Source organism: Tachyglossus aculeatus, chromosome 16, assembly GCF_015852505.1.
Source record: "Tachyglossus aculeatus isolate mTacAcu1 chromosome 16, mTacAcu1.pri, whole genome shotgun sequence".
Classification (NCBI taxonomy): Eukaryota; Metazoa; Chordata; class Mammalia; order Monotremata; family Tachyglossidae; genus Tachyglossus; species Tachyglossus aculeatus.
This window is the reverse complement of record NC_052081.1, coordinates 13,010,037-13,030,673: the sequence shown is the minus strand read 5'-3', so window position 1 is coordinate 13,030,673 and position 20,637 is coordinate 13,010,037. Positions and strand designations below refer to the sequence as shown.

General features: G+C 44.4%; 2 protein-coding genes across 3 annotated transcripts in view; one reads left to right on the top strand and one right to left on the bottom strand.

The window, feature by feature from the left end:
* The window catches only part of RGL1 (ral guanine nucleotide dissociation stimulator like 1), a 151,843-nt gene extending 146,176 nt beyond the window's left edge, over nucleotides 1-5,667 (bottom strand). For both annotated transcript variants that reach the window (XM_038757773.1, XM_038757775.1), the window contains exon 1: nucleotides 5,592-5,667. The gene's annotated coding sequence lies outside the window, so the exon portion shown is untranslated. The remainder of the gene's footprint in view (nucleotides 1-5,591) is intronic.
* Nucleotides 5,668-13,347: 7,680 nt separating this feature from the next.
* On the top strand, nucleotides 13,348-14,457 carry APOBEC4 (apolipoprotein B mRNA editing enzyme catalytic polypeptide like 4). Its single transcript, XM_038758598.1, has one exon. It carries the CDS (start codon nucleotides 13,348-13,350, stop codon nucleotides 14,455-14,457), a length of 1,110 nt encoding a protein of 369 aa, XP_038614526.1.
* The last annotated feature ends 6,180 nt before the right edge of the window (nucleotides 14,458-20,637 follow it).

Sequence of the window (20,637 nt, the reverse complement as noted above, 5' to 3'; positions counted from 1 at the left end):
CTGGGCATGAGAGGACCTGCCCTCCAGCTGGGCACGTGGCAAAGTCACCCCAGACTCTCACTCTGTGCTCTCTTGGGGCCCACTTCTTCCAAACCTCTAGCCTGGCTCCCCCTGGAAACAACTATTAACCTTTACCTCATCAGGATGTCAAACACTCTGCCACCCTGCTTCCTCTACAAAGAGTCACGACATTGCTGGAAAAAGAAATCAGAAGAGACAAACTTCTATCCCCCTTAGTCTGTGAAACTGACATGGGACAGGGGCTGTGTTTGACCGGATTATCCTGCATCTACCCCAGCACTCAGTAGTGCTGGATACACAGTCCTCAACAAATACCATAATTATTGTGGCTCTGCTTCTCACGGTTGGGAAGGAGCCAGGCCAGAGGCTACGGCACAGACATTTGAAATATTGCTGCCCCTTCCCCAATCCCAACCCAGAGTACAGGATAGGGAACAGAGTAGCTGAAAAACTACACTGTCTAGTGTAAAATTGGACTAATGGCCAAAAAATGATGACAATCAATACCTCCGCATTCTCCTCCACCACCCCAGGGGGCCCAAGTGAAATATTAAGGGCCCCTGACTAGTTCAACCCTGTCTACGTGTCAGCTTCTAGCAGATTTATTAGAACCAGCTGACAAAAAACAATCATTTCATTTTGCCTCTACTCAAAATGCATCACCTAGCACAGGGAAATTTGCACAAAATTAGGTACCCCACAGAAATGGTAAGAACTACATTGTATTTTTAAATTCTTATTCAGAGCAAATTTAGTTTCATAAAAAGAATGTGCTTACTTACAGTAGGATAAGATTTGATCTGCCTACAGGGAGTAGAAGATTCATTCTTGACTAAAACTTTCAGAAATAGCTTAAACAGATTCCATTCCTGAATCATTTATTTCTTCAAGAATCATTTTTCTCAGCATAGAACATCCAGCTATAACTTTATACACTCTGCTTGAAGCTTCATTACCAAAAGCCCAGTAGATTTAATATCCTGTTTAGAAAACTCAGACATGCCCCCCAATTACTTTATTTTGAGTATTCCTAAAACAAAATGCTTGGACTTTTAAAAACCTGAAAGTCTTTCTGAGCATTGAAATCGAAAGTTCTTGCACTCTGTGGCCAGGAGAATTCTTTTGAAGCCAGGACTAGGGCTGCCTCCAACTTATTTTTCCGGACTTTGAACTTTCTTAAGTCAAAACAGTACCTATGGATGGGGGCCACACCAAGAAAATAACAGTCTGGAAGAGATGTGTCTTCTTAGGTCCCTCAACCAGAAAATAATAATAACAATAGCGGCAATAGTTAAGCGCTTACTATGGGCCAGGGACTGGGGGGGATAGAAGAAAAATTGGGTTGGACATAGTCCCTTGTCCCACATGGGGCTCACAGTCTTAATCCCCATTTTACAGCTGAGGCAAAGTGAAGTTAAGTGACTTGCCCAAGGTAACACAGCTGACGTGGTAGAGCCGGGATTAGGACCCAGGTCCTTCTGATTCCCAGGCACATGCTCTTATCCACTAAGCCGTGCTATTTCTCTGTGAAACCTGCACAGAACAGGTCAAGTGCAACTAAATAACAGCAGGGTGGTGTCGTGTAGACATGATCCACATTTTGCCACTAGACCCATTTCAGGCTCTGCCTCAGGAACACTGATTTCAGCCCACCCACACGAGGACAGGATATTTCAGGCTTTTCCACAGCTCTGTCCTACCCATAGCAACCTCTCAGAAATGAACCTACGGCCTTTGCTTTGTTTACAAAAATTTGATCACTTTAAGGGGATTGATAGGGAAGGGGGGATTGAATGGGGAAGAGAGGAGGAGAGAAAAGAACATGCACATGCTTCATTCTACCCATCTACAGGGTTCAGGCAAGATCTGCCTGAGGGGAACCCCACTCTCATCCAAAACAAGTCAGATGGCTCGACTGGTATCTAATGCCACCAATTTGTGCCAGATCAGACCATCTGCTGCTTAGGGCACCCAAACTTTACAAATGAAAAACAGGAACATATCACATGAGCAGAGAAGTTTCAAGAGGCCTGAGTTCATTACTCTGCACTTGTGCTAGAGAAGAGAAACCTGAAAACAACACTGGTGATCTCGATTCTGAGAGCGCTCCCAAGAACACCAGTACCCCACATCCGAAAAATGCCCACATGAGCAGGGTTTTCCACCCAACATAAATGCAGGCGTCACTGTCCATATAAAGTGGCACTCAAAGAATTACAAAGGCAGCAACGTGCTTTAAAATACAGTATTCTATTTTGTTACTTTTTTTCTTTGTGATATATGTTAAGTGCTTACTGCATACCAGGCTCTGTTCTAAGCTCTGGGTACATACAAAGTAATCAAGTTGGACACAGCGTATGTCCATGTCCCACATGGGGCTTCTACTTCTCTCTGAGAGCTTTACTTTGCCTCTTCGGCAATGTAGATGGGAGGGCAAGCGGTCTTGAGGGCAGAAGAAAGGCAGTATGATAATAATAATTGTGGCATTTGTCAAACGCTGTACTAAGCAATGGGGTGGGTACCAGATGATCAGGTTCCACATGGGGATTACCATCTAAATAGGAGGGAGGCACAAAGTAGTTAAGTGACTTGCCCAAGGTTACACAGCAGACAAGTGGTAGGTCCTCTGACTTTCAAGCCTGTGCTCCTTCTGCTTGCCCTCACTGCTGAGACGGTGGATTCCCAGGCTGGGAGAAGAAATGTCACTCCATTGCCAGCAAAACCATTCCAGTTTTCCATTGCTCTTATCCATCTCTGCATGTCCAAAATCCTTTGGCAAGGGAATGATCCAGAACCAAAAAAAAAACCCCTCTTTTTTAGCACCTACTGGGGCCAGATCAGGGTCTGAGCAAGCCTAGGAAGACACTATAGGCACTCGAATAATGAAAACACACTCAATTTCCTACTCTCTCTCCCATCCACCAACCCACTTTCCTCAGTTCACCCACCCACAAATCCAAGCCCTCCCTCTCTCAGTCTGCACCTTGCCCCAACTTTCTCTGACTTTTCAATGATCTTGTAAATAAGAGTCAAACTTTGATACCATCCTCCTTCCTATTGGCGGGAGGATGAGGAAAAAGCCAGTGAAACCCTATTCATACAGCACAAATTTTTTCTCAAGTGAATATCCCAAAACATGCATATGTGCATAGTTTTTTACTTTTTTAAGCTCTTTGGTGTAGGTGGTGGGTTTCTCCATAGACTCACACTGCAGACTATAGGCCATAAAGAATCAAATAGAGTTTTAAACAATTAAAAGTTCAATGGTACCATGAATTTGTTACTAGAAAGAAACACCACTTAACTTTATCCAGGATGAAATTTTAAGTGAAAGGAGAGCAGGGAAATCTAGTGTTCCCCTTCTCAGTCATATGTTCTTTAGGAATTCAATTCAACATTCCCTAGGTGAAATCTCTTCAGGCAGGAAAACAAGGTCACATTAGGCTTACCAGCAATGAGTAAAAGGAAGTGTTACTGCTGGATCACACGTGCTTTGGAGGAAAGCTTTTTAGACCACTAATAAGTTTGTTTGAGTTCAAAGTACAGTATTAAAGAATTCCTTTCTGTTTCTCTCCTACCCTGACTTACTCAGAGGAGAGGCAATGACAGGAAAAGAAGAGGCATGATGTGCTCAGGCACCAATCTGCCATAAAAATTAAATCCTTAATAAATGCCAATAGATGGCACACACCTAGACTGTCTAATCAAGGCTATTTGGAAATAGTGCATCAGAGGACAGACGAACATGCAGGGATCCTGGAATTAAAGCACTCACACCGCAAATTGAAAGGATGCCACCCGCTGATTCTATCTCTGGTGGCAGTCCGGCCCTGAAGAAGCAGTGTGGTCTAATGGAAAGAGAACGGCCCTAGGAGAGAGAGAACTTGGATTCTAATCCCAGCTCTGTCTCTGTCCCTCTGTTTCCCTATCTGTAAAATCCAAATTAATAGAACTGCATCAATCATATTTATTGAGTGCTTTCCTTGGGCAAGTCACTGTACTAAGCACTAGGAAGACATGTCCCTGTCCACAAGGACCTTACAGTCTAGAAGGGATAATTATGTCTTTGTTAAGGGCTTACTATGTGTCAAGCGCTGTTCTAAGTGTTGAGACACACAAGTTAATCAGGTCTCCCTCCTACTTAGACCCTGAGCCCCATGTGGGACAGAAACTGTGTCTGACCTGATTATCTTGTACCTATCCCAGTGTTTAGTACAGTGCTTGACACCTAGTAAACACTTTACTACACTTATTCTTATAAAGTATTTCAGGTTAGGTGGCTATCGGGGGGGGAGAGGGTGATGAATGAAAATTAATTTTCTCACTCTTACAAACTCTTCTGAAAGAATCAGAAAACTGGCTACAAGAGGAATTCCACCCAAAGCTATATAACCTCCCAAGTCAAAAGCCTGCTGTTGCTTCTGGTTGTGATGCGCAAATCAATCAATCAATAGTATTTATTGCGAGATTACTATGTGCATAGTACTGTACAAAATGTTTGGGAGCATAACAGAGTGGGTAGACGCCTTTCCTGCCCACAAGCTTGAAGAATGCTATATTATGTTAGGTTCTTCCACGATCACATTGACCCCTAAAGTCCTCCAAATGAGTCAGATGACCTGGGTTCTAATCCCAGCTCTGCCGCATCTCTGCTGTTTGACCTTGGGCAAGTCACTTAACTTATCTCTGCCTCAGTTTCCTGCTCAACAAAATGGGGATTCAATATTCTCCCCCTCCTACTTAAACCGTGAGCCCCATGTGGGACCTGATTATTTTGTAGCTACCACAGTGCTTAGAATAATGCTTGGTACATAGTAAGCACTTAAATACCACAATTATTATCTTTATTTAAAAAGTCTAAATGAAGACTTTAGGCAAAAAGTATAGATGGCTGTAGTTCAATGGTACCCAAGAAGAAAAGTTAAACAATATCACTTGGTGGGAAATCCTTGTCATTTTCATACTGAGGAAAGGGCAAGGCTTAGAAATCTTAGGAGGCACTGTGTCATTCATGGAGAAGCCCATACACATCTTTAAATCCTGAAGGAAATGCAAATATTTTCACAGTATTACCTGGAAGCTTCTCAACCTCTGGTACTACAAATGATTTCCCCAGTCAGAACAATGCCAAAAACCTAAGTATTTTCAGTTATACGCTTACTGAGGTACTGCTTGGTAGTTCTGTGTTTCTTCTAGGCCCCCAAGGAACTCACTTTGACAGGAGTCAAGGCAGGAGGAGGGAGGGGAGAAATCCAACTCCCTTTAATAAACAAAGTGAGGACATCAGGAATACAGTCCAGGTTTCCTTCATCAGTGAGATCACCTGGCTCTAGTTTTCTGCAATGACATTCCCTGAGAAGCAAACCGACTTGTTTTTGATGGAAAATTCATGATTACTGGATACGTGAAAGGAGGACGTTGGAAGGATTCTATTTTGTTTTATTTACCCATTCATTAGTTTTGAGTGGCTAGCGGATCCATAGCAGTGGACCAAGAACTTGGGAAGATCCAGCAAAAGTTAAAGAAATAGCCCTGGTCTGTGAGGAGCCCATGGGAGATTTGGCACTTACCTGTTCAACCTCAAAAACTGCATGGAGCATTCCAATCGGCAAGAATGACAGTACCAACTTCTTCACTTCCTTACCTAAATGGAGATAAATTTGTAACTTAAAGGTGGCAATGACAGAAGACTATCTACATTATATTATTACAAAAGAAAAATAAAGTTAATAGTGAAAGCAACTGACTTTCTAACTTAGTAGCAGAACATTTTCACAGTCCTACCTACTTTTGAAATTGAGCAAATAATCACGTGATAATAGGAGGTCGACGTTTCCTACTGGGATTTTTAAGTCACTACAGTCTTTAAAATAGATTTCTTCTTAAAAGGAAGCACTTTTTCTTTTTCCATTAGCTTTCTTTGTATAAAAACTGCAACTGAAGTGCTTCAGGATGAATGGAAGAATCTTGCCTTCAAAATACATGTCAATTTATATAACTTATCGATTCACCTATTCATCTTTCCTTACTCCTGCTTTTACTGGTAATATCTGTTTTTCCTCCTACTCCCCCTAATAGTACATACTGCACATTTGTCTGTCTCCACCGTTAGGCTGTAAATGTCTCAAGCATACGGTGATGTCTTTTTAACTTCCATCCTACTTTCCCAAGTGCTTAGAACAGTATTCTGGACACAGGAGGCATTCAATAAATATGATTGATGCTTGCTTTGATAATTTTAGAATGTGAGCCTCATGTGCAACTGAGTCTGTGATTGAATGCTCTTGTATATGCCTCAGTGCTTAACACAAGCCCTTAATGCATTACACAATTAGATCGCAATTTTGTTTCCCTTTCAATCAAAATGAAAGCAGAGGCTGTCCACAGCAAAGGTGTCTTTCTGACTTGCCAATGTCCACTCCTCAGGCAGAATCCTGCTTGCTCCCAAATTAGCTCTGCTGATGGTTTGGATGACCATCGACAAGCCCCAGACTCAGGGCATTGCAGTGGATGGAATCACCCTGTAACCAAAAGCTTGCTTCAATTTTGCAGCAACTGCGATTGATGCCCCAGGAACGATCTTACCCAAGCAAGTCCCTCCCTATCAGTTCACGTTTACAAACATCCCAATGGTATAGGTGCCTTCTAATGATACAAAAGAAATAACCCTTGGCCTTTGGCTTATATTCTCAGATAGACTATTGCAAAGCTATCCTACCAAATATTTGAATTCTGAATTGGCTCCACGCCCGACATTACAGGAAACTCTATATCCCGAGTTTTTCCCAGGGATGCGCTAAAGAAAGGGCAAGGCCAGGAGGGTGTCTGGCATCTGATTTTGGTTGGCAAGTCAAGAAAGGCCCGGGCAGGAAATCTGGAAGGAGGGCAGTGATAAAGAGCCAGGATTTCAAAAACGCAAAGAGCATATTGTGCCTGGAAACTGGGCCCTTGTTACCCCTGGGGAAGATACACAACAAGAGCTCTGAATGCTGCCCTCTGCTTGCCCAAGCCTATGTCTCGAAAGCTTCCATATGAGCCTGGCAATTGCATATAAACTTCTGCCCACCTGGCCTGACACTTTTCTTTCCTCCTGCTAAATTGACAACAGCAGCCGCCTGCCTGTCTCCCCCATGTACTTCTCATCTAGTTCACTTCACCAAGTTTTCCACACTTTTGACTTTTTTCAGCTCCCCCTTTTGACACACAATCCCGTTCTCCGTGGAATGGGAAACTGTGACGAGGTGGCCGATGATGGTGAAGGGAAATCTGGACGCTCTCCGACCAGATTTCTTCCTGTGTGCGGGCATGAGAACGAAGTTGATAAATCCTTTGAGCCACCTCATATGAGCAGAATTTAGGGCAAAACTAGGACAAAAAGGACAATAGCACTCAGTGCACAACTATGCTTCACCCTCAACCCTCTCCCAAGCGGTACCTAGGCTCCTCATTCCCCGGTTTAGGTTGAAAGTTCCCATCTTTGACGTCCCATAAAGGCAGAAAAAGCCAAAATTCAAGTTCTGGTGAGATGGGCAACAGTAAGCCCTACACACCTTGCCTGTGGTTTCTTGCCTGTGGGAAGCAGCGTGGCTCAGTGGAAACAGCACGGGCTTTGGAGTCAGAGGTCATGGGTTCAAATCCCGGCTCCGCCAACTGTCAGCTGTGTGACTTTGGGCAAGTCACTTAACTTCTCTGGGCCTCAGTTACCTCATCTGTAAAATGGGGATTAACACTGTGAGCCCCCCGTGGGACTACCTGATCACCCTGTAACTTCCCCAGCACTTAGAACAGTGCTTTGCACATAGTAAGAGCTTAACAAAATACCATCATTAAGTAGGAGCTAACAGAAGTCTGAATTATGTGCAGACTTAATAATTTTTTGCCTTTTAGGTTATACTGCCACCCTGTGGCCATTCAGCCACCTAATTATGTTCCTTTAAATAATAATAATAATAATAATAATAATAATGGTATTTATTAAGCGCTTACTATGTGCAAAGCACTGTCCTAAGCGCTGGGGAGGATGCAAGGCGATCAGGTTGTCCCACGTGGGGCTCACAGTCTTAATCCCCATTTTACAGATGAGGTACCCAAGGCCCAGAGAAGTTAAGTGACTTGCCCAAAGTCACATGGCTGACAGTTGGCGGAGCCGGGATTTGAACCCATGACCTCTGACTCCCAAGCCCGGGCTCTTTCCACTGAGCCATGCTGCTTCTCTAAAGACACAACCGCATAATGTAGCAGGGTTTAAAGTGGCCAACCAATATTGAAATTTTTAAGCCCACGCTTGAGGACGTGACTGAAAAGATCTGCACAGGAACAATGATCCTTTCTCTATTTTAAACAGTGACGGTCCTCCTTAATGAACTGGCTTTTAAAAAATGGTATTTGTTAAGCACTTACTACGTGCCAGTCCCTGGACCAAGAGCTGCGGTAGATACAAGCTAATCAAGTTGGACACAGTCCCTGTCCTGAATAGGACTCAAATCCTTAAACCCCACTTTACAGATGAGATAACTGAAGCAGAAAGGTCACATAGACAAGTGGAGGAGCTGAGACTAGAACACAGGTCCTTCTGATAGACATCCTCTATCCACTAGGCCATGCTGCTGTTGTGTGTTACCTGCAATTCATTCAATCGTATTTATTGAGCGCTTACTGTGTGCAGAGCACTGTACTATGTGCTTGATGCCTGGCATTGTTTGCCACATCTTTAATTTCTACTATCTGAAATTTCTCTCCTGCTAGATTGCCAGATCCTTGAGGGAAGGGCTCATACCTACCTACTCACTCTATTTTACTTTACCAACTGCCTTAGTACAGTGCTCTGCATAGAGCAGGTACACAATAAGTACTATTGACTGAATTCTGGATCCTGAAGTCATCCCCTTACTGACTGCTGTGGGCCTCCATCAAACCCAGCTCCAAGCCTCTCCTTCCCAAATTTCCATCCTTTCAGTAGCCTAACTTTCCAATCTGATCTGAAATTCTGCCCCCTATTAAGCTCCCTCTCTCTACTTGAAGCAGTGTGGCTCAGTGGAAAGAGCACAGGCTTGGGAGTCAGAGGTTGTGAGTTCTAATCCCTGCTCCGCCACTCATCAGCTGTGGGACTTTGGGCAAGTCACTTAACTTCTCTTTGCCTGAATTACCTCATCTGTAAAATGGGGATTAAGACTGTGAGCCCCACATGTGACAACCTGATTACCTTGTATGCCCCTCCAGCGCTTAGAACAGTGCTTGGCACAGAGTAAGTGCTTAACAAATACCATTATTACCACTACTACTACTAATAATAATAATGGCATTTATTAAGCACTTACTATGTGCATAGCACTGTTCTAAGCACTGGGGTGGTTCCAAGGAGATCAGGTTGTCCCACGGGGGGCTCACAGTCTTAATCACCATTTTACAGATGAGGGAACTGAGGCACAGAGAAGTGAAGTGACTTGCCCAAAGTCACACAGCTGACAGTTGGTAGAACTAGGATTCGAACCCATGACCCCTGACTCCAAAGCCCGGGCTCTTTCCACTGAGCCACACTGCTGCTCTTAATCCCATTTCCCAAGCATTAGAAAGTGGTGCCTGCTTCGGATTGTTATACTTTTAAAACATCACATTAACAAAAAACCCAGACATCATAAAATATGTACATGCTCATCAATACTGTCCCTTTAGATTGTAAAATAAATCAAGAACAAGGCATAAATCTTCTCCTGTTCTCTTTTCCATTGTGCTAAGCACATTTAGCACTTAGTACTACATCCAGCCCCAAGCCCTGGATCAACCCTCAGCCACTTCCTCCACTCCCGTTTTTCATGCACCTAAGCTTTGTTGATGGAAACGCAGAGACCAAGCTGAAGGTCTCCCTGAACAGCAGAGATCACCCTACTCTTGCATTTCATAGACAGTTGTCCCAGTTGGAGTTCAAAAAACTTTTACTTGCCCCCCATTAAGCCTCTTGGTCATCAAGATGTAGATTTTTCCAACAACCAGCCAAGTTCCCCAATCTGGAAGCTCCAGCTCAAAGCCCCCCAAAACAAAAGCACAGGGGGAAAAGCCTCCACCAGTATTCCCTACCTTTATTTGCACTCTGTCCATTGCCATACATATTCCAAACATGAGCACTGTGTATCTTCACCCTTAGAATATGAGCCCCAATTGGGATAGGGTTGCCTTCTAGACTGTGAGCCCACTGTTGGGTAGGGACCGTTTCTATATGTTGCCAACTTGTACTTCCCAAGTGCCTAGAACAGTGCTCTGCACACAGTAAGCGCTCAATAAATACGATTGATTGATTGATTATTTTGCATCTAAGCCAGCACTTAACAGTGTTCGGAACATAGTAAATGCTTAACAAATAATACAATTATTATTACTATTAGCATACTCACCCATTGTAGAAGTTTCTGAGCCCCTGTCCTGTGGGAGAGGTCCTGATGAGCCTGGATGCCACTCCCCTTCAAACCCCAACACCCCAACCCACCGGGCTGCATCAACCAGAAACTCCTTTTGTACTTACTATATGCACACTCTCTGGATCTGCCTGTCCCACACGGGGTTCACAGTTTAAGTAGGAAGAACAACAGGTATCCCCATTTTACCGCTGAGGCACAGAGAAGTTAACTGACTTGCCCAAGGTCACAGTGCAAGCAACTGGCAGAGCCAGGATCAGAACTCAAGTCCTCAAATACGACTGAATGAATGAATGATTCCCAGGCTCATGCTCTATCCACTGGCCACCTGCGCTCTATCTATTAAACCATCCCACTTCTCTTTGTGCCCCAGCTTCCTCATCTGCAAAATGGGGATACCACCACCTGCCTTCCCACCTCACAGGTGTGTTGTGAAGGTAGGAATGAGATAAGTAACATGAAAGCACTTTGGGAGTGAAAGCACCATACAAAAACCACAGTATTACTACTATGAGTAGAGAGGGTTTTGAAATGGAAAGCACATTTAAAGGTGTTATGTAGGTATCCTAGCATTAGGCACTTGGTAACCATTGTGATTATTCACTGACCACACCTCAGAAAAACCTACCAGGCTGCAGCCTAGCTCAAGCTAATAGAAAATAAAAAGACGAAGGAGAAGAGAGAATGTGACGTGATTCTTATGGAACAACTCAAAAGGTATCTGCCTGGAACTGGGAAATAAGACATGAAAAACAATTGAGAAACGGATAGCTCCTGAACAGAACTGGAATTAAACCAAGCATAGAGACTTACTAATGGTAATTATGGCTGTTATGTTTGCTTTTTGCTCTTAGCAGACTGGGCACAGATTGTGGAGACACACTCGTTCCTCCAGTTTCCTCAAGCATATGCCCGGCTTTGATTGTACCCACTGTGGCTTATTTGGGTGGATGAAAGAGATCAGACTTTCTTGTTCTTTTATTTGAGGTTCTATTGAGGACTGATCTAATGGGGAACTTTCAGCCTGCTAGAGGAAGGGCTGCCAGCGGTAATTAGCAATCAGAAAGCTCTAAATCCTTAGTCCTGGGTGATGCCAGAACTTGGAGTGCTGTGAAATCCCTGAAGGCAGGCAAAATGGAAGAGAGAGGGAGAGAGGGGGAAGTCACTGGTGGGGACAGAGACAGCTGGTGAAATAAACTGCCTCAGCTCAGTTAAGGTAAATTCAACTGTGTGATCCCGTCTGCCCACCAATTAGCCCGACAGAGATCACGTGACCCGGACAACCAATACTCCTGTCCCAGCTCTTTGAAGACAAAGGGACTTCAGCAGACCAGGTTTCCAGAAGCAATGGAAGACAGAGTTAGAAGGGATGGTTTCTGAAGCCAGATGGCTTCTGCTGGCCTTGGGGACAGAGGAAGACATTTCTACTTTAATGATTTGGCCATTACAATGAGGGTGGAGGGAGTTCTCTTCTACTAATGACTGATCTCTGGCTAGACCACTGCCCTGATCATCATCTTTATTAGTGAGCATTTTACTGTGCACAGAGCACTGCTAACGTAAGTAAAAGACGCACACAGCAGGCACTCAGTAAATACCACTAGTAAGGAGCTGATGGGTAGCCTCAACAAAAAAATGTCCCACCTATTGTACCCTTGTTAGCAGCCTTGGCTTAGCTGCCAATGAACCTTTTGGGTCTGTCTTCCCTTGAAGACTGTAAACTAGTGGTGCACAAGGATTGTGTCTACCAACTCTATTGTTTTCTACTCTCCCAAGTGGTTAGTACAGTACTTTACTCAGTAGATACTATTGACTGACTTGATGAGGATAAGCAGTGTGGCCTAGTGGATAGAGCACGGGCTGGGAGTCACAAGGACCTAGATTCTAATCCCACCTCTGCCACCTGTCTGCTGTGTGACCTTGGGCAAGTCGCTTCACTTCTCTGTGCCTCAGTCACTTCCTCTTAAAATGAGGATTTAGACTATGAGCCCCATGTGGGACGTGGATTGTGTCCAACCTGATTACGTTGTATCTACCCCAGTGCTTAGAACAGTGCCTTGCAAAGAGTAAGTGCCTAACAAATACGATAAAAAAGTAAAAATAAAGCTTCATTGAAAAGACAAGTCTCCCAATCTCCATTTAGCTTGCAAGATAGCAGCAATTCCCAGTGGAAAGAGCATGGTCCTGGGAATCAAAGGACCTGGGCTTTAATCCCAGCTCCACCTTTCGTCCTGGGTGACTGAGCAAATCATTTAACTTCTCTGGGCCTCAGTTACTTCATCTGTAAACGGAAGATTAAGGTTTTGAGCCCTATGTGAGACATGGACTGTGTCCAACCTGATAATCTTGTGTCTGACCCAGCACTTGGCAGAGTGCCTAGCACATAGTAAATACTTAAATACCATTAAAAACATCTTAAAAGCCTTTATAATCTTTTAGAAGAGGCAGAGGAGAAGCAGCAGCCCCATGAACCTGATTCCATACATATATCTTTCTCTTAGGGCTTTGATAGAATCACAAATCTGAAAGCTCCTACAGATTAGAACCTTTAGGGACTAATCATTATTAAATCAATGAAGTTACCCATCCTCAGCACTCACACACACACACACACACACACACTTGATTTAGATCATTCTAGTTGTCAATATTTTAGGTTTGTCTCCTGTTCAGAGTATAAGCTCCTTGTGGGCAGGAATCTTTATTCTGTATTTCTCTGTTCCTTTCCAGGATTATAAATTGAGAAAAGTAGAAAGTGAATTTTCCCAGGGCATGGAAAACAGAATCACAGATGCTGCTCCTGGGATGTCGCGTGGCTGAAGAGGATGTGTTAGGACTTTCAGATACTCCAGCACCTATTATAGGTACAGTCTACCTTTGATTCTCCACTTACTTGCCAAAACTCCCTTCCCCACAGATGGAGTCTCTTTACCAAGAATATCTTGCAACCCACGGAACAGTGGTGAAGCCTTACTACTGGCTGACTCCGACTCTAGGCTGTTCCCGGTGCCCATATCATATCCGGACAGGTGAAGAAGCCAGAGTCCCTTACAGGGAGTTTTATCAGGCTTTTGGATTCCCCCACGGGCCCATGTTCCCTCAGCCCGAACACCTCATATTTTACGAACTAAAGAATTTCTCTGGTGCTCCGGTGCAGAAGGGCCAAGCGACCAACTGCGTCCAGTACAGCATCCATCCAGAATCTATGCTGTTTGAGGAAGGTGGCTATCTGGACTCCGTCATAAACTACGATGACAGCATTGGACACATCACCCTCTTTTCCAACTACTCTCCTTGCAATGAGGCCGGTCACTGCTGCATCAGCCAAATGTTCGACCTCCTGATGACGTACCCAGATATCACCCTCAGCATTTACTTCTCTCAGCTTTATCACACAGAGACCGACTTCCCTGCTTCGCCCTGGAACCGCGAAGCTCTCCGAAGCTTGGCCAGCCTGTCGCCTCGGGTCTCCGTGAATCCGATAAGTGGTGGGATCTGGCATGCTCTCCTCGGGAGCTTTGTGAGTGGCGTTTCTGGAGCGACACTGCGTCGCCCTGTGTTGCCCAGCAGGGCCCTGGCTGACGGGCACAACGCGTACCAGATCAATGCCATCACAGGAGTGAAACCTTATTTCACAGACGTGCTGCCCCAGGCATCAAATCGGAGCTCCGAAGTTAAGCGGGACATACAGAGAGGCTGTTTCAACTGGATGGCTCCTCAGCGATCTTCTCCAATGTCAGACATTCACCTACCACCCCTCCCACCACAAGGACACCAGATGTCCGTCGTCTACATACCCGTTCCGGTCGGAGGGCAGCCACAGCTCCAGTCGGGGCAAAAACAACCCAGACCACAGAACGTGGTAAGACATTTAAAAATGCCACAGGCATTGGACAACGGAACCCAAAGCCCAGGAAAGCTCCCTCCTGGAAAACTCATCAAGATTGTGGAAGTCACAGAACGTCGCCTAAGCAGCAAAAAGATGAGTGACAAGAAGAAAAAAAGAGAAAAGGACAGCCGCTTCTGAAAGATAACATCGACCGGTTCGGATCTATTAGGTTCTGCACCGATTCTGGGGGTCCAGTCCAACTCGGCCCAGGCCACTGAAAAAGCAAAACTTGAGGTCCTTTTACACACATTCCTGGATTTTGGACATTTTGCGGGCACACTGAGGCTGCGATATAGGAGATGAGAGGAGGGAACTAAGGGAAAACTTATAGGAAGAGCCAGTGTTCAGGATGAGCCAGCAATAAAGCAGGAACAAGGCATTTAAAAATTCACTAAAACCCCTTTCTTTCCCTTATTGCTCTGCCTATATAGAGTGGCACACAGTAAAATGGGTGGAGGGGGTTGCCGGGGGGCGGGGGGAAATTCAAGCTGTTTATAGCCAGCCCTAAATCAATTTTGGGGTTGGTTCTGTGCTGGGCCAGGCTATGGCTTGGCCTGTGTCCCATGAGATCAACAGGCTGGACCTTGCCAAAACTTCTCCAGATGGCTCTTGTGAATGCTAATGACAATTCACCATTCTAGATAAAACCTATTTTGGCTGAAAAGAAACTGCACTAAATTCTCATCATGTCCACTGTAATGAAATCACTTGATTTCTCGAGGAAGCAACTTAACCTGTAAAAAGCACTACCAAAGTTGAACCATGCATTTCTTCAGTTCTCTGCTTGCTAGAGAGTGGTATCACCATTCATCTGTCCATACTGATGGTACACAAAAAGAACGAAGATGACTGAACAGCCTCCTAAAATTGGTTTCAATATAAAATTTGACAGCGAAATTGCAAACTCATTTAAAGAAGCTGATATTAAAGGCTGTCTGCAGGAACAACCTGATGATTTTCCATTAAGCATTTATTGTCAACTGACATTTAAAAGCCCATTTTCTCTAAAGTGATTGCAAGATGGTTATGCAATGGGAAAGGTTTTTCTGTTTACCGATTTAACAGAGCCTTGCAAATAACAGTTTATCCACCTACCCACTATGGGACTGATATTTTTAAATGGTATTTGTTAAGGGCTTACTATGTGACAGGCACTGTACTAAGCACTGGGGTAGATACAAGCTAGTCAGGTTGGACACAGTCCCTGTCTCTCATGGGGCTCACAGTCTTAATCCCCATTTTACAGATGATTAGCTGAAATTATTGACAATTAATTTGGAAAGTGGGGGAGTGGAAATACAGGCATACCTTTGTTGTACTTGTGCTTCAGGCATTACCTTGTGTAATCTTAAAAAAAAATGAGTTGTCCCAATCAATTCAGTTAGAAAGAAAAACTAAGGTGGCTTGTCATAAAACCTTTGAAGAGAAAAATCCCTGGAAATATGATTTACCAGAAGTATTTCACTACTTCATGTAACATGAATGTACTCTCACAGAACACCTGAACTGGATATGAGAAAGCCAGGATACTTGATTTATGGGGAACCGAGTACTGTACATGTTCAAAATAATGAGTAGCTACAGTAATACTAAAAGTAGTAATTGTAGTTACTAAGTTTACCTGTTCTGAGCACTGATACATAGAAAGGGCTTGTTATTATTAGTTAGTAATAATAAAAAATTAAGTGCTACAAAAGAGTAGATAGGTGAGCTATTGGCTCACAGCCCTACCCCTATCTAAAAAAGTAACAATTGGAGTTTACCCAAACTACAAATGTATTTGATTTGGATGTAAATGCTCTAAAGAGAAAATATCATAATGCTGTATACACACCATAATCATTAGTAGAGCGGAGATACTTTTAAGGATATTTTTTTATATGCCATGTTAAAAACATTTAACTAAATCAAGCTACCATAAACCATAACTGAAACATCTGTTTGCAGTTCAAATCCAGGATAGGTCCTTCCATTTTAAGTAAAAACTAACTGTTCCCAAACCAGTTTGGCTCAGAGCCTGGGTCTATTTTTACATGTACAGTAGCTAGTTCGGGGAAAAAAGAAAGAGAATGATCATACTTGGTTCTAAATACCTGAAAATAGTATCTTTTCTTGATTAGTGGCATCAAACTTCCCTTTTTACCCCTTTCTCTGTCACAGAAGGAGAGGGGATTGCTGTCCTCTAGCATCACTGATTCACTGACAGTTGCCTGGAAACTCATCTAATCTACAACATCTTTGGAGAATAAAAATGTGTTTTCAATATGGGATTCATCTATAGTTTTTGAAAATAAAGTCCATGACATGGATAATAGCAGACATCTTCACAGTCTTAGAATTCAGTAATTCTAAAAAGGCAAAGGAGTCAAATGTGCTTGATGACTCAAGAATAATAGACTCAGGTGCTTATTCAAGAAAACCTCATCCAAATGTCTAACATTAGAATCTGGCTCCTCACATATTGTGGGGAAAAATGAAAGTGGTTACTTTGAAATTCTGAAGCCAATTCAAAGATTTACAAATCTACTAGCCAGATACCTTAAAACCATTCTTTCCAGAAAAGCAACTCAAAAATCCAACTATAGTTCAGAAAAAGTTTTCTTAAAGGTGGAAAGGTGGGTAACAAGGGCACCTTTTGTCTGATCAATCTGATCTCTAGCTCCCATAGACCACATTCATTGGTATTGCATAAAGCAGTGGTTTACACGGCGAAACTAGGAGACAAGAAGATGACAGTGAAAGACTGTCAACACGCAAGGCGAGAGAAGAAAGGAAAGAAGTTGGGAGATTAGAGCAAAGGAGAAGAATGGAGCAAACCTAATCTAACTTTAAATATTAAACAACCCACTAAAACAAAATCTTATTTTTCTTCATACCTTGAAAGACTGGAGAAGCAGCATAGCCTAGTGGATAGAGTTTGGACCTGGGACTCAGAAACACCTGGGTTCTAATCCCAGCTCTGCTACTTGTCTGCTGTATGACCTAAGGCAAGTCAGCTGTGTAACTTTGGGCAGAGTCACTTAGCTCCTCTGGGCCTCAGTTCCCTCATCCTTAAAATGGGGATTAAGACTGTGAGCCCCACGAGGGACAACCTGATCACCTTGTATTCCCCCCCCCCCAGCGCTTAGAACAGTGCTTTGCACATAGTAAGTGCTTACTAAGTGCCGTCATTATTGTTATTATTATTTAACTTCTCAGTGCCTCAGTTACCTCATCTTTAAATTGGGGATTAAGATTTTGAGTACCATGTGGATCATGGACTGTGTCCAACCTGATTAGCCTGTATCTACTTCTGCACTTAGTACAGTGCCTGGCACACAGTAAGCATTTAAATACAATTACTCCCCCCCCCCCACACAAAAAAACCCAACAAACCTGAAAGCCTCTTTGTAAATACTACATAGTTTAAGGGATAGTAATGGTAGAGGTTTGCTAAAGAAAAAATTCATCAAGATTCTACCCAATCAATATTATTTACTGAACGCTAACTGTGCACAGAGCACTGAACTAAGCACTTGAGAGAGTACCATATAACACATTCCCTACCCACAACTGAATATACAGCATTTGGTGCTCACCACTGTTAAGAAAAAAAAAGGCCAGACATTTAGATGTGGTTCTCCTCATACCACACCTTCTCGGCTTTTGTTCACTATCTTCTCTTCTGCTGCCTCCCATCCTCTTACTGAAGCTGTTCTTCCTCAATTAGTTCCCACCTTCCGAAATCATACAATCCCACCAGCTGTCTCCAACACACAGGCACTTTTTCCCTTTATATTATTCAACTGAATATGGCTTCTTTCATTACAGTTTGTAAATATTTTCAAGTCTCTAGACTATGCACTCACTGTGGGAAGGGAATGTGCCTGCCAACTCTTTTGGATTGTACTCTCGAGCACAGTGCTCTGTACATAGTTCACACAATAAATACCATCAATTAGATGATGAGGTCAGTCTTCCCCATTAGTGTGAAAGGTCCTTGCGGGCAGGCAATGTGTCACTTCCTGATTTCCCTTGTATTTGCCCCAGAGGTCAGCACAGCGCTCGGCACATGGTAAGGGCTTAATAAATACCATTTTTATTACCTCCTAAGAGCTTAATACAGTGCATTGCACCCAGAGGAAGTTCAATAAATACTATTACCAATACAACACGGATTCAACTAGAATGAAACAATAGAAAGGAGAAAAAACTATCCTTTAGGCTTCAATCTTAAACTGAGCCAAGCAGGCCTATCGAAATCTGTGTTTCCTCAAACCTAATTGAAGATTATTATGAAACCAACGAGGCTCATGCCTTTTTAAAAATTTCCACAAGACGGTTTTACAAAGCAATTTAGTGATCCCGTAATAGTGCAAGGTGCCCTTCTCACCATCTTACCCCCACAGTCAAATGATTTTTTAAAAAGTCAACAGATTTCTGAGATCTTTCTCTCCTCCGGTACACAGACCTGCTTTCCCAATTTAGGGCTCTCTTCTAGGCAAGTCTTTCCCCCAGCTAATTCCCAAGAACACCTGTGGCTAGTTACCTGCCAAACTGAAGACCACCTGAGCAGACCTGCTGGCTATTAGTCAATTTCTCAGCTGCTCAAGTCTTTAATCCCTTTGGATCCTGTTCTGAAACGGTATAATTCTCATTCTTTTCTCATCAGTTAACACCCAAGTCATCACTATTTTAAAATCTGCTCACTGGAAATTGAGCCAAAGCAGTGTGGCCTAATGGGGTAGAGCACAAGTCTGGGAGTCAGAGAGACCTGGGTTCTAATTCCCGCTCTGCCCCTTCTCTGCTGTGTGCCCTTTGGCAAATCATTTCACTTCTCTCTAGACTGAAAGCTCACTGTGGGCAGGAAATGTGTTTATTTTTGTATTAGACTCTCCCAAGCGCTTAGTACAGTGTTCCACACGCGGTAAGCGCTCAATAAATACAACTGACTTCTCTGTGGCTCAGTCACCTCCCCTGCAAAACGGGGATTAAGACTGAGAGCCCACATAGGGCACGGCATGTGTTAAACCTGATTGGCTTGCCTCTACGCCAGTACCCCAGTAGAATCAGCATGGCTCAGTGGAAAGAGCACGGGCTTTGGAGTCAGAGGTCGTGGGTTCGAATTCCGGCTCCACCACAAGTCTGCTGTGTGACCTTGGGCAAGTCACTGAACTTCTCTGAGCCTCAGTTCCCTCATCTGTAAAAATGGGGATTAAGACTGTGAGCCCCACGTGGGACAACTTGATCACATCGTATCCCCCCCAGCGCTTAGAACAGTGCTTTGCACATAGTAAGCGTTTAACAAATGCCATCATTATTATTCTTATTACTTAATACAATGCTTGGCACATAATGAGCACTTAAGCACCACGCACACAAAAAAAACTGGGCGCAGTGCACAGACAGGTAGGTCCCTGGGCTGCTGTTGGCCTTTCCCAAACTCGGCTTTGGCAACATCTCCTGCACCCTGAACCCCCTGAAACGCTCTCCCACCCACGAGGAGCCGGCAGTCACCGCAGTGTGTCCCCAATCAATCAGTCGTATTCATTGAGCGCTTACTGTGTGCAGAGCACTGTACTAAGCGCTTGGGAAGTACAAGTTGGCAACATATAGGGACAGTCCCTACCCAACAGTGGGCTCACAGTTTTCCGTCCCCAGCCCTGCAATAGGGGACCCGGGCGGCCGCCGCCCGCTCTTCCCCTAGGAGGAAGGCAGCACTGCGGCCCTTCTCCCGAGCGCTTAGCACAGCGCTCTGCCCAACAGTCAGCTTTCAATGAATACCACTTTGTGAGTGAGTGAATGAATGACCTGCGCCTCTCCCCGCCGCCCCGGGCTCCCACTGCCCCCGGCGTCACCTCAGGCCGATGTGGCCTGATGAAGGAGGCCGGCGGCACCACGGCCCTTCTCCCGGGCGCTTATCAGCGCGGCTCAGTGGAAAAGAGCCTGGGCTTTGGAGTCGGAGGCCGTGGGTTCCAATCCCGGCTCCGCCACTCGTCAGCTGTGTTGACTTGGGGCCAGTCGCTTCCATGGGCCTCGGTCCCCTCATCTGTAAAATGGGGATGAAGGCCGTGAGCCCCACGTGGGACAACCTGGTCACCTTGTAACCTCCCCAGCGCTTAGAACGGTGCTTTGCACGTAGTAAGCGCTTAATAAATGCCATCATTACTATTATCACAGCGCTCTGCACAACAGTCAGCTTTCAATAAATACCACCGAGTGAGTGAATGATCCGCGCCTCTCCCCCCCGGGCTCCCACTGCCCCCGGCGTCACCTCAGGCCGATGTGGCGGCGGATGAAGGAGGCAGGCGGCACCGCGGCCCTTCTCCCGAGCGCTCA

Coding starts and splice junctions, on each gene's coding strand:
- APOBEC4 (XM_038758598.1), top strand. CDS start 13,348: ATGGAGTCTCTTTACCAAGAATATCTTGCAACCCACGGAACAGTGGTG.